General features: G+C 45.5%; 1 protein-coding gene across 3 annotated transcripts; it reads left to right on the top strand.

The window, feature by feature from the left end:
- The first annotated feature begins 597 nt into the window (after positions 1–597).
- Positions 598–8,936, top strand: LOC103181939. Of its 3 annotated transcripts, none has more exons than XM_007898738.1 (6): positions 598–1,005; positions 4,067–4,197; positions 5,234–5,299; positions 6,032–6,094; positions 7,198–7,305; positions 8,351–8,936. In XM_007898738.1, the coding sequence occupies exons 1-6, from the start codon at positions 900–902 to the stop codon at positions 8,465–8,467; spliced, it is 591 nt and encodes a 196-aa protein (XP_007896929.1). In that variant the 5' UTR covers positions 598–899; the 3' UTR covers positions 8,468–8,936. The 3 variants fall into 3 exon arrangements, with proteins under 3 accessions (XP_007896929.1, XP_007896928.1, XP_007896930.1); XM_007898737.1 differs by having other exon boundaries at positions 8,092–8,936; XM_007898739.1 differs by lacking the exon at positions 5,234–5,299 and having other exon boundaries at positions 8,092–8,936.
- The last annotated feature ends 3,773 nt before the right edge of the window (positions 8,937–12,709 follow it).

Below are 12,709 nucleotides of genomic sequence, written 5' to 3'. Positions count from 1 at the left end.
ATTGCAAAGTGGAATGACTGTGTGGGCGAAAGCGTAAGAGTGTACGACCTTCGCTTTATAATAATAATAATCTTTGCACTTGATATAGCGCTTTTTCACATCTTCTAGACGTCTCAAAGCGCTTCACAGGATAGACTGTAAAGTGAATTGACCGTATATCTTTTGTGGGCAAAACGTGGCAGCCAATTTTGCACACAGCAGCTTCTCACAAACAGACCAATTTTTTTTAAAAAAAAGTATTATTATCAGGCATGTGGAGTATGGAAACTTGCCGAAGGTTTCGTCCTGCCTGGAATCGATCCCAGGTCTCTCGCTCGCTTGTGACACAAGTGCTCTAACCACTGAGCTACAGGATTCCTTGGAGAGAATTGATGCAGTGGATGCTGAATTCAGGAATATCAAGTGGGGGAGGCCAAAGAATGAAGATATGGTAAACAGAACAAAAAATTGTGAATGTTCCAAAATGACACATTCTCCCCAGTTGGAAGCTCTTTGAGCAGTCGCAGGGGCTGACAATTAACTCACATCCTCCGATGTGAGTCTTGCTTCTCTCGTCTTTGTTTAGACAGCGAGTGCTAATGGCCTCCTTCTGGAGGGAACATGGCTAGAGGGGAAATCCAGGCCATTCGCAGCAGAAGAGGTTCAATGGGGAAAGCACCCAATGGTCAATGACTGGGGAACGAGAATAGGTCAGCTCTCGAGATAGCAATCCAATCCAGCCCAGTCTGTCTCTCAGCCAGTCAGCCTGAGGTACAGTCATGGGAAGGGAATGCCACTTGAAGTAGGAAATGCACACGAGCTACTGATGCGATCCAGCACCTCCCTGTAGTGGGAAGCCAGGGTGCGGTGGAGTGGAGGCTGTCTTTGCTTTGATTGCTTAGGGCTTGAATGTTTTGCCAATGTGCAGCATTGAGAAGAAAAGCAGGATTCCCACAGCAAGTCCTTCAGCTCAGCTCCTCCTCGGGTTATGGACTTTGAAGCAATCCAAAGCCAGCAGAATGCAGGGTAAGGAGACTCTTGTGATATTCTGAATTTGTTTCGCCCCAAAAAAATACACTTTTCAGCATATTTGTATGAAACGGCTGTAAGACGTCTCGACGACATGATGAAGTGCTATATCAAATGTGAGGATTATTACTATTATTATCGTTGTTATTAAGTGCATTGCAAGAGAGTTCTGGCTTACCTCAATGTTGGGTCTTGCAGTATTTCTTCAACACCTCGGTATACACACGCACGCACACACACACACACACACACGAGTGCACAGTTGGGAACCATTTAACTTCTCAGATGAATTGCTTGGTCCCTTGGGTTGGCAGTGCAACTCAGTGCTAGCATGAAGGTCCGGATTTAAAGCTTGCACAACAAGCACTAACTCGAGTCTGGTTGCAAACTTTCCACAACCTGCTCAGAGCCAGCAAAATTCCATGAAAACTAGGGCACCTCCCAAGCCTTGTGAGCTATTGCTAGGAATTGGGTGACTGATGGAACTGAGCCCTTTGTCAGCTGCAGTGGACCAGTGATTAATGTTCCAGTAGCATTGCCGAATTCCTACCTCCTGATCAACAGCAACAAATTACATTTTTATAGCACCTTTCACATCAGGAGGATGTCCCAAGGTGCTGGATTAAGGGTAAAGCCCATATTATTCACAGTAAGTGTTAACCGCAGTCTCAGACTATGCTGCTCACTCCCAACAACCGAATCATTTATTCTCCATATAATTTCCTCCCTCCAAGTCTGGTACTTACCCTCTCGTATTTAACCCCCATGTAAGTTCCCCTTGTCTTTGTCGCATCCCAATTAAACCTCCCCATCCCACTTGTGGAGTCCTGTAGCTCAGTGGTTAGAATGTGTTCGATTCCCAGGTGGGGTGTAACCTTTGTCAAGTTTCCTTACTCCACGGTAGGAACCCAGCTGTTAGTCAATTGGCAGATCATTTTCCAGGATAATAATCCCTGCCAAAAGAAAATATTATGTGGTCTCTCAATCCCTGACTGTTTGTGGGACACTGCCATGTGCAATTGCTTGCTCTTTTTCGTTCACAAAATACACAGTCAATCCACTTTACAGCAGATTCTATGAAGCACTTTGAGACGTCACTTAAGAAGCAAAAACATTGCAGGGAAAGGCTTTAAGGGGTTTGATGTGCACCTGTCGTTGGTGCCTGGTCATGGAACAGTCAGAGGGAACAGAGAGGCAATCGCTAGAGGAGGTGACTTGATGGGTCTCAGTGAGAGGAGATAATTTTGACATTGTGACTGTTGGTTCACCTGGAAACAAAACCGCGGTTGAATATTGAGCAGCTCCTCGCCTCTACCTCTTGCCAATCCCATCACCAACGCTTCTAGAATTCATGCAGGTGTAGACCTTATCACCTCAATCACACACGTATTTCTGAGAAAATGTAATGAGGCTCTTTTTGAATGAGTCACAATCTTATAAATAATGAAGACTTTTTGTTTGAAGTCACACCCTTCATTCAGCTGGCAACCAGCAAGTTCTACTTTGCATTTCTCCCTATATGCAAAGATTGTCTTGGAGGAAGCCTGGACTGCAAACCTGGCATATTCCGCGCTCCAAAGAGGGTTGGTTTCCCCCAACCCTCTGATCCACATCCCTCAGCAAGACTCCAGACCCGCTTACTGCAGCCGTGCTGAGCGCTCTCCACCCAGCCAGATATAATGTCCCATCGCGAACCGGTATCAGCTTAATTGTGTTTAATACAGATGCCATGGGTCCTCCCACCCTCATGCTATCCATCTCCCTCCACTCCACTGTGTATTTTCTATAGCACAGTCGTAGAATTAATTGAGTAACAACAGCCTGGAGGTTGCTCATCTCCTACGTGGGAATGTCAGCCACCTCCCTGCTTATATGATATGATATAATAATAATTATAATCCTTGCATTTAAGATAGCGCCTTATCACCTCGTTGAGTCATCTCGAAGCACTTCACAGAACATACTGTGAAGTGAATTGACTGTATATTTTGTGGGTGAAAGGCGGCAGCCAGTTGCGTACAGCAGCGTCCCACAAACAGTCGTGGATTGAGTGACCAGATATTATTATTTTTTATTTGAAGCAATTATTGCTCCCAGAAAGCGATCTACCGATCGACCAACAACTAGGTTCCTAATTACTGCTGGGTAAACAGCTCATCTCTCAGCAGAGGCTAAGATTGGGATCTTGTGTCCCTTGTCGTCACCCAGAGCCCAACCAACTCGTTTCAACCTCTCAGTCCTCAGTTCAGCAACAGCTGGATATTCTCAGTTTGGATACTCTAAAGCACGGTGATGAATTTCCATACGTGTCAGACACCCAGCTGGGCAAAATATCTGTTTGCATGAACAAGAACCACAGTTGTTTAGACTCGACAACTCGATAAACAACATCCACATCCTACGACGCTTAATACTGAAGGAAAACACTTTAATACGAGACTGAAGAGGGGTGGAAATCTTAATGCAAAATAAATTTTGCCCGAAATAAACCGAACTAAAGTAAAAGTTGTTGAAGTAGGGAAAGTTAATGTGGGAGAGAGGGCAGAGGGAGGGAGGGAGGGTGTGAAATATGTTTTGTTTTAAATTATGAGTGGTTTTGTAAGCCAAATAAACAGCAACTAATTCCATGACGTCTCAAAGCGCTTCACAGAATATCCTGTCCAGTGAATTGACTGTATATTTGTGGGCGAAACACGGCAGCCAATTGCGCACAGCGGCGTCCCACAAACGGTCGTGGATTGAGTGACCAAATTATTATTTTTTAATTTAAAAAAATGTTTTTCGAAGGGATTATTACCCCCGGAAAGCGATCTGCCAATTGACTAACAACCAGGTTCCTACTAACCGCTAAGTAATCAGAGGTGGGTGGAGTGAGGAAACCTGACTAAGGTATCGACCTGGCCGGGAATCCAATGCTGCTTCCTCTCGCTTGCGAGGCGAGCGTGCTAACCACTACGCCACAAGAACGTTTTTGTCATTCTCTGACGGTTAAGTGCTCCAAGGCGCTACCCCACGTGAAAGGCGCAATATCAATGCAAGTTGTTGTTACTGTTGTTAGGTTTCGGACCGACTCTGAGCTTCGTAGCTCTGGTGCTGATGATAGAGAACTGCTCCTCTGGAGATAGATGTGCTGTGGGAACTTTGGCAGCTCACTATAAACACGTCATTTCTGATCTACTTACTCAGTCGGTGAGTTACACTAACATCCACAATAAGACATATTGTCAGGATAAAATTTATTATTAGTAACAATAATGTCTTTGCATTTGATACGGGGCGCCTTTTCAAGTTGTCAAGATGACTCAACGGCTTCACAGGATTTCCGGTGGAGTATGGTTAACTGTGCATTTTGTTGGCATCACAACACAATCCAGGCAAAACAAGCAGGATTAAAATGAATCATTATTTCTTTTTTTATTTGGGGGAAACTTTTGGATTGCGACACTGGAGGAAACTCCCTTTTCGAATAGAAGTGGGATCTATAACGTCCACCTGAACAGGCAGTCGGGACCCTCGGATTAAGTTCTCATCCGAAGGACGGCAAAATTTACTGTAAAGTGTAGTGACTGCGTGTAATATGGGGTCGCCAGATTGTAAACAGCGAGTATACAGTGACTCTCCCTTTGTAATAATAACAATAATAATAATTATGTCTTCATCAGCCGGAAATCTGGAACTCTCTGTCCCAAAAAGAATGGATGCTGAATCATTCAAATTTTCAAGACTGAGACTGATAGATTTTTAAAATAAAAGCAGAAGTGGCCGGGAACACTCAGCAGGTCAGGCAGCATCGATGGGGAAAGGAAAGTGAGTCAATGTTTCGGATCCACCGACATCGTTCTGAAATGTTGACTCACTTTCCTCTCTCCGTAGACGCTGCCTGACCTGCTGAGTGTTCCCAGCGACTTCTGCTTTTGTTTCAGATTTCCAGCATCTCTGCAGTATTTTGCATTTTGTGGATAGATTTTTGTTAGGCGAAGGTGTCAGCGGGATATGGGGTGAAGGCAGGTAAATGGAGTTGAGGTACAGATCAGCCATGATCTAACAGAATGACGGAACAGACTCGAGGGGCTGAATGGCCTCCTCCAGTTCCTACATTCCTTTGCCTGCGAAAGCTTGATTTGGTTTGTGAAGAGATTTCACTCTGCAGCACACACAAGGGTTAAAGATGATTAAATTCCCGCAGACCTCCATTGACTGTACCTTTTTTTTTAATATATTTCAGATCAATCAAACGAATTACATTGTACAACAGAAAATTAATGCCACATTGCACAGGAATAGAACCAGGGTATGAAATCTATCAATCTGCTCCAGTTTACGTTAAAAGAAAAGTCTGCACATATTTCAAGTTCGGTTGCTGATCTTTGTCACTTGCCCTTTTACTTACTGACTCAGGGACACACCCTCGGCTTTGGGAGTTGTGACCGGTGTGAATTAGCTCTGACGCTCTCTGTGTTCAGTCGAATCTGCCCGAGTGGATGTTGAACTCTGTGAGATAGATTCTCGTCATCATGATATCCGTTTCCACTTTCTTATCTTCAAGATAAACAGAGGCTGGAACAGGGAACACAGACCAAAGAGCTACGAGCCAGCTGAGGGGTTCCCGTTAGGAGCTAGTCCACAAGCCACTCTGTCTAACATCCTGTGTTTAATGGTCCTTCCAATGCACTTCTGAAAAACAGCCACTTACATAACCTACATTGCTCCTGAATTGGGTGCATTCACTGCCTCCATCGCCACCCGCCCCCCACCACCACCACTACCGTCCATGTGCTAGTCTGGAAGCAATAAAGACCAGTGTGTCTGTACAGTGGTCCTGCTCTAAGCATTCAGCCAGAGGCTGTCTGCACCCCACGTCTTGTACTCCATTGTCACTTCACTCCACCCTCCAGAACCCTCATCCCTCCTCTTACAGTTCAGACCCAGCTATCTGTGTGTCTCCCAGGAGACATCCCAACAGCAGCCAATGTGACCGCTACACGCAGTATGGATTCAGCAGATTTCTTCCTATTTCCTCTAGAATAATAAAGTCAAGTCCAGAATCCGGAACAAAGCCCTCAACCCCCCTCAGGTCATGGCTCTGGTATGTAAACAACTTAATGGCTCTTCCGAAAACTCATCATATCTGTAAAAAAAAGAATTGAATGTTCAAGATTTTGATCCAGGAGAAGGATTGAGATTGGGGTGAGGAGAAACCCATATAGACTCCCTGTAACCTGACTCGGTGGTCCACTTCTGAGGCTGAAGGCTGTGGGTTCAAGCCCCATGTCGGGACTTGGAATCACATAGTCTACGCTGACGCTCCAATGCAGTTCTGCTGGGGAGATGGGGTTAAATGTCAGAGGTGCCGAACTTCAGATGAGATGTTAAACCGAAGTCCCGTCTGCCTGTTTAGGTTGACGTTAAAGATCCCAGGTCACTGTTCGTAAAGAAAAGAGAGTTTCTCTCTCCCGGTGTCCTGGCCAACAATTGGTCACTCAATCCATGGCTGTTTGTGGGACATTGCTTTGTGCAGAAAACTGTCTGCCAAGTTTCGCCCGCAAAACACACAGTATATCCCTTGAAGCACTTTGAGACGTCTCGACGACGTGATAAGGCGCTATGTCAAATGCAAAGTTTTTTTAAAATATGTTATTTAACCCTGTGACCGATCGATTGGCTTCCGCTTTGCAAAAGCGCTCACTCAGCTTGAGTACTGAGGACCCGCCTGGCTCAGGAACCGGACTACCGAGACCACCACACATTGCCAAGCAGGTCGCCTTGCAGCCAGCTCAACTCGAAGCTGAGGATGGGCACAAAAAGCATTCCTCCCCCCCACCCACCCCTTCCCCACACTCCACACCATCACCACCACCACCACCACCACCACCAAGCCGCAAAAGGATAGGCACAAAAAGCATAAGCCTCAGATCGATTGACTGCATGATCATGGGAGTACATAAGACTTTAATCGTTCTCTGTTTAAAGAGCTGGGGATTAATTGAGGGAGGGAGGGAGAGAGAGAGAGAAAGAAAGAGGTGGAGTGGGGGGGTGGGGGTTAATGGATGCTGACTCAGAAGTAGAAAGAGCAGGACATATTATTAGTTAATTTCATTATTATTTTATTAGCGTGTCTGGGTTCTGACTCGGGAGAGTTTAAGTGAGCTCACCATCTTGCTTCATTTTTTTTAAATATCACAAAAAAAGGTTTGTGATATTTTATGGAAAACGACGAAGCTAAAAAATGTCAGCGAGTTGGCCAGAGGTGCACAGGACAGCCTGCTCCAACTGCGCAGAAACACAGCCTCGGTCATGGTAGGTATTTCGCCCTCGAAATTCGTAGTCAATATTCACTTTACAGTTACATTCCTTGAGACCTCGCGACGGCGCGATAAGGCGCTGTATCAAACAACAGCAGCAAATTACCTTTCGCAAAGCGCCTTTCAGGTCGGGAGGACGGCCCAAGGCGCTGGACAGTCAGGGATTTGGACCTGAGCAGGGGCTTGGGATCAGGAAGGGTGGAGTGCGGGGTGGGTGGAGGGCAGGGTGGGTGGGGGAAGGAAGGAGAGTGGCTGAATGCGAGGTCGAGAAGAAGGGTCTTGAGACGACGCTTTGAAGGAGGCAAGGGAGAGAGCAAGACTAACGCAAGGATTATTATTATGATAATTATTATGATCGCCACCACATTGTGGGCAAGGCTTTAGGCAACAAGACCCACACCTGACGTTCACAGCTAGTAATTCAATCCGTGCTCACTCAGAAGGGAACCCTCTCGTCGTTCTACCCTCACCTCGTTGCACTTGTACACAGTCAATGGTCACACACAGCAATTAGTAACCAATGGTTACTTTTAGATGCAGGGCAGTGTCTCAGAGCACTTATGCAGAGTTTTGCGAAGTGTTTTTGTGAAGCACATTTTATTTGCCACCCCCCATGTCTGGCGCTCGGTATCTTGGTACCCCTCAGCTGGGTCTGGGAGAAAGAGAGAGAGAAAGAGAGAGAGAGAGAGAGAGAGCGGGATATTGCTCCGTATGTGCTGAGTATGCGCAGATGAAACAAGTTCGACAAGAAGATGTTATTAACAGTGACCTCTGTTGGCAGGAAGGATGCTGCAAATCAAATAAAACGTCTGAAATAGTTCGAAATCCTAAGAAGCCTGGGCCAAGGAGGCTGAAGGAGCTATTAAACAATTTGCAACTTCATTGGCAACAGTTAGTGAAATCCATGGACTAACGTGGAACAGGGATTAATGTGTCCTACTGGCGGGGCAGGCCACTGGTGGAAATGGTTCCAAACTTAATTGCCGTTCGGCAAGTCGGAAAGTCTTAAACTGGGCCTCAAAGAACATTTCTCTTTTCAGAAACCGATGGTGCGAATCGGAAAAGGGAATGAAATGCGTAACTGTCTGCGCAGGCAGCTAGACCAGTGGGTAATAATGGAGAGATGTGGCGAGAGGCAATCGCTGGTCAGTGGGTGACGGAGAGGTGGGACAGACACACGAACGGCTAGATAGTTGGAGAAGTACGAGTTGATCAAACACTCCACAGGAGATGAATGGCTGGCACCAAGAGACTGCGGGCAGAGGGAGAAGCTCCCCGGAAATGAATACGACAACAACAAAAACTAAACGGGTTGTGCTGAAGAGTTCTAAATGACGAACAGATTGCAGGGTCTGTAGAAGGATCAGGCTTGTTCTGTACTTTATGTTCCATTACTTATCGCTGTCAGGTTATTATGCTACAAGGTGTTGTTAATCACTTACGATTCCAGTGGTATATGACTTGCACTAATATTTTTTTTACTTTCGGATTTGCAAGACACTGTCAGAGATCAGTGTACCTGGTAGTGAAATGACTGCGGAAATAGCTATGTGAAGTGTGTGGCTGTAACGTGGCATTGTATGGAATTTAATGGAAGGGCTGATTTATTAGCCTATGAATTAAACTCTGGAGTTTATCCATTAACATAGCTTGTTTCCAACAGTCTTGTCATTCCAATGGTATTCATCCACGAAATATGCAGTCATTACACTTTATAGTATTCCGTGAAGCGCTTTGAGATGTCCCGAAAATATGATAAAGGCGCTATTATGCATTTCGCCCACAAATATACAGTCAAATCGTTTTACAGTATATCCTGTGAAGCGCTTTGAGATGTCAAATGCAAGGATTATTATTATTATTATTATTATCTTCTTTCAGTTCCAACAAGGGGTGCTGCCGTCAACTTTATACATGTTTCACAAATCCATAAAGTAAGCAGGATGCATCCCTCAAGGGAGAGAGAGAGTGCGTTCCAGTCCAACAATCCACCCCTGGGATTTCCACGTGTAGGTGGGATGCCTGGAATTCTCAGTTCGGTTTAGAGACTCTTAAACAACGGTGATGGGTTTCCCCCGGTATCAGCGCCTTAGGACGTCTTCTCGACGTCACCGGCTGACCCCAAGATATTTATTTTTTCACAAATCCATGGCGTATAATCCCTGAGCTATGCATCAGCACAACCACTGACCATACCAACGGCAACAAAAACTTGCATTTATATAGTGCCCTTCACACAAGGCAGCACCCAGGAGTGCTTGTCTAGGCAAGGGCACATCACAACAGTGGCCAACTAAGCAAGCCAACAAATTAGCTAGAACAACAACAACAAAATTACATTTGTGTAGCGCCTTTCATGTCGGGAAGACGTCCTAAGGCGCTGGCCAATTAGTGTTTCGGACCCGAGCTGGGGTCGGGATCGGGGTGGGTGGAAAGCAGTGGGGGGAAAGACGGAGATCGAAGGCACGGTCGAAGAAGAGGGTCTTGAGATGGGTCTTCAAGGAGGGAGGGGGGCGAGGCGGAGGGACTGCGGGATGGCGTTCCAGAGGGTGGGGTCAGAGTGGCTGAAGGCTCGCCCGCCCTCCCTGCAATGGTGGGGCGGGCGAGGCAGGGGGACATGAAGTAGGACGGAACCCATTGAGTGGAGGGAGCAGGCAGGTTGGTAGGGGGTTAGGAGGTTGCAGAGCAGTGGGGGGAGAGGCCATGGAGGTGAAGGAGAAGCAGATGTGAGTAGTAACAAAGACATTTCGAAAGTACGGTCCAAAGAGCGGTGTAATTACTAATTCATTGGCCTGGTCTCAGTATAAATCACAGGCGTTGGCCATGTTCCTCCTTTTAAAATTCATTAAAATCATCTTCTTAAATTACTTGTGATGGTGATTCCAGAATATCAAAGTCCCTAAGATCCAATTTGTAGCAGAAGATGTCATCAGTGTTCTAACAAGCAGTAATTCATAATCCCGGTGGAGAGGCTATTTTTAAACTAAGAGTCTTGTGATAATCCAAAAAAAGACAAAAGATGTCCATTGGAAAAGTTCAATTAAATCAAAATTATGTATTTTAACTCTGTCATTCAAGACAACAGCAAGAAGCCTGGACTGAAACTGCTGTCTATTGTACTGTAAATCTTCAGTCGTGTGCACTGAATAATAATAATAATCTTTGCATTTGAGACAGCACCTTATCATCCTCAAATCGCTTCACAGGATATACTGCAAAGTGGTTTGACTCTATATTTTATGGGCAAAAATGCAGCAGCCAACTTCAAAGTCCCATAAACAGCCATGGATTGAGTGAGCAATTTTATTTGGGGATTGTTGTGCAGGAGATCAGGAGAGAGAGAAACTTCCTTCTCTTTTTGAATAGCGCCGCGGATCTATAACGTCCACCTGAACAGGAGGACGGGACCTCGGTTTAACATCTCAAATCGCATTGATCCCATTCAACGCAGGAGGGAGGAGAAATGCTGACCTTACTACCTATCAGGAGCCTGCCGGCTTTAACTAAATGCTTTTTAGCACAAAGCAGAGGTGTCGGATATGGCAGGGATGTGCGGAGGTGGAAGCAGATTGGATATGTATCAGCAGGAGAGCCTGTTACACGCCCACTCACCATGTGTCACTGCTGAGGCTGATGGGTGAGATGCCGGAGGGCAGAGAGTCCTGCCCTCTCTCTCGCTCGGACCGCTAACGGGGAGATTTCTCGGGCTGTAGGTGTGGGCTGAGCCCGGTTCGATTCCATCCCATCTTACTAACCTCAGACCTGTGCTTTCCGGCACCCGCCTCTCACTAATATTTGCCAAGTTGCAGAACTTTAATTGCTTGTCACAGACTCACAGAATGTCTGGATCTGTGAAGCACACTATTTTTGCACCTGAACATGCAAGCCATTTTTATACTTGCGAGTTTTAAGGATATCAAATCGAATGCTGTCATGGCATTACAATGTTAAAAATATACAGTCAATCCACTTTACAGTATATTCCGTGAAGCGCTTTGAGACATCTCGATGACATGATAAAGCACTGTATCAAATGCAAAGGTTATTATTATTATTATTTTTACGGTGCCTTTGTAACGAACGTCACTTGTGGCTACCACTTGGGTGTACGCAGAGTTAACAGAGTTAAAAGAATTAAAATGTGGATGAGACACTTGTGTTTACTGCGTCTATTTTTTTAAAAAAAGAATGATTTTTCTGTAAACACAGAGGCCACAGCTCCAAACTGGGACATTGCTTGCACTGACCAGCTGCTCACCTGCCTCACAAATGTGGACTGGTTACATTAACACACATATGTGGAATGCTCAGTCTGGTTTGGACGCTATTAAGCACGATGATGGGTTTCCCAAAAACCACAATTTGCTGCTCACTTGTGATTAGCAACACATCTGTTCCTCTGCTTCCATCTTCAGCTACTTCTTTTTATATCTTACCCCTGCAGAAAATATTACAGCCCTTCTGTGACAAAGTATTATCCTCTTTATAATTTGCACAAAAGAACTACGATTTGATTTTAATTGTCAATTTTTTGTGAACGAGTATAACCTCTTCAGACGAAGATGAACTTTAAAAAAAGATAGTAGAATGTGGGACTAAACGTGAAACTGTAATCCTGATTTCTACGTTACAAAAAAAAACTGTTCATATTTATATTTCAAACACCATCCTATCTGGATTGGTAAATGGATTAGCCTATGCCCACTTGCCTGGCACTCAGAACTGCCAAGGTGTCCTCGCCACAGGGAGGTGAGCGAGGTATGTCCAAATCTTCTCTGCTATTATAAGGGTAAGGCAGTTACATTGCAGCATGACACCAGTGCCTTCAGGGGAGGAGGGAGAGAGTTGGAAGGAAGTTAATACGTCTCAAAAAATAACTATCCCATCACATTACAGCACTTTGCTCTGGACGATATTTGTATCTATGGGATGTTCAACCGAGGTCCCGTCTGCCTGTTCAGCTGGACATTAAAGGTGCCACGGCACTGTTCGAAAACAGGAGGGTGTCCTGGCCAACAATCCCCTAAATTAAAATTGGTTTCTAACGTTTCTAACGGCTGTCGGTGGGACCTCTCTGCGCGCAAATTGCACTGCCGCGTTTGCCTGGCTGCAAAATACCCAGTCGCTGCATGTCACTGTAAATCCCGCGAAGCGCTTTGAGACGTCCTTCGGAATGCGACGGGGGGCCGTACCCAACGCGAGGGTTATTATCGGCGGTGGTGGCGTAAAACTGCACTCAGAACCCTTCGACGAGTGGGTGGAGGAGAGGGAGAGGTGGGGGGGGGGGGTGGTGGGTAGGCGGGTGGGGACTGGTTGCAATAATCTGCTCTTATTTTATGAGTGGTTGCTGCAATAATAATAATAATAATAATAATAATAATCCTTGCATTTGATATAGC

This window comes from Callorhinchus milii, unplaced genomic scaffold (assembly GCF_018977255.1).
Source record: "Callorhinchus milii isolate IMCB2004 unplaced genomic scaffold, IMCB_Cmil_1.0 Scaffold21, whole genome shotgun sequence".
Taxonomy (NCBI): domain Eukaryota; kingdom Metazoa; phylum Chordata; class Chondrichthyes; order Chimaeriformes; family Callorhinchidae; genus Callorhinchus; species Callorhinchus milii.
This window is presented reverse-complemented; position numbering and strand designations above follow the sequence as displayed.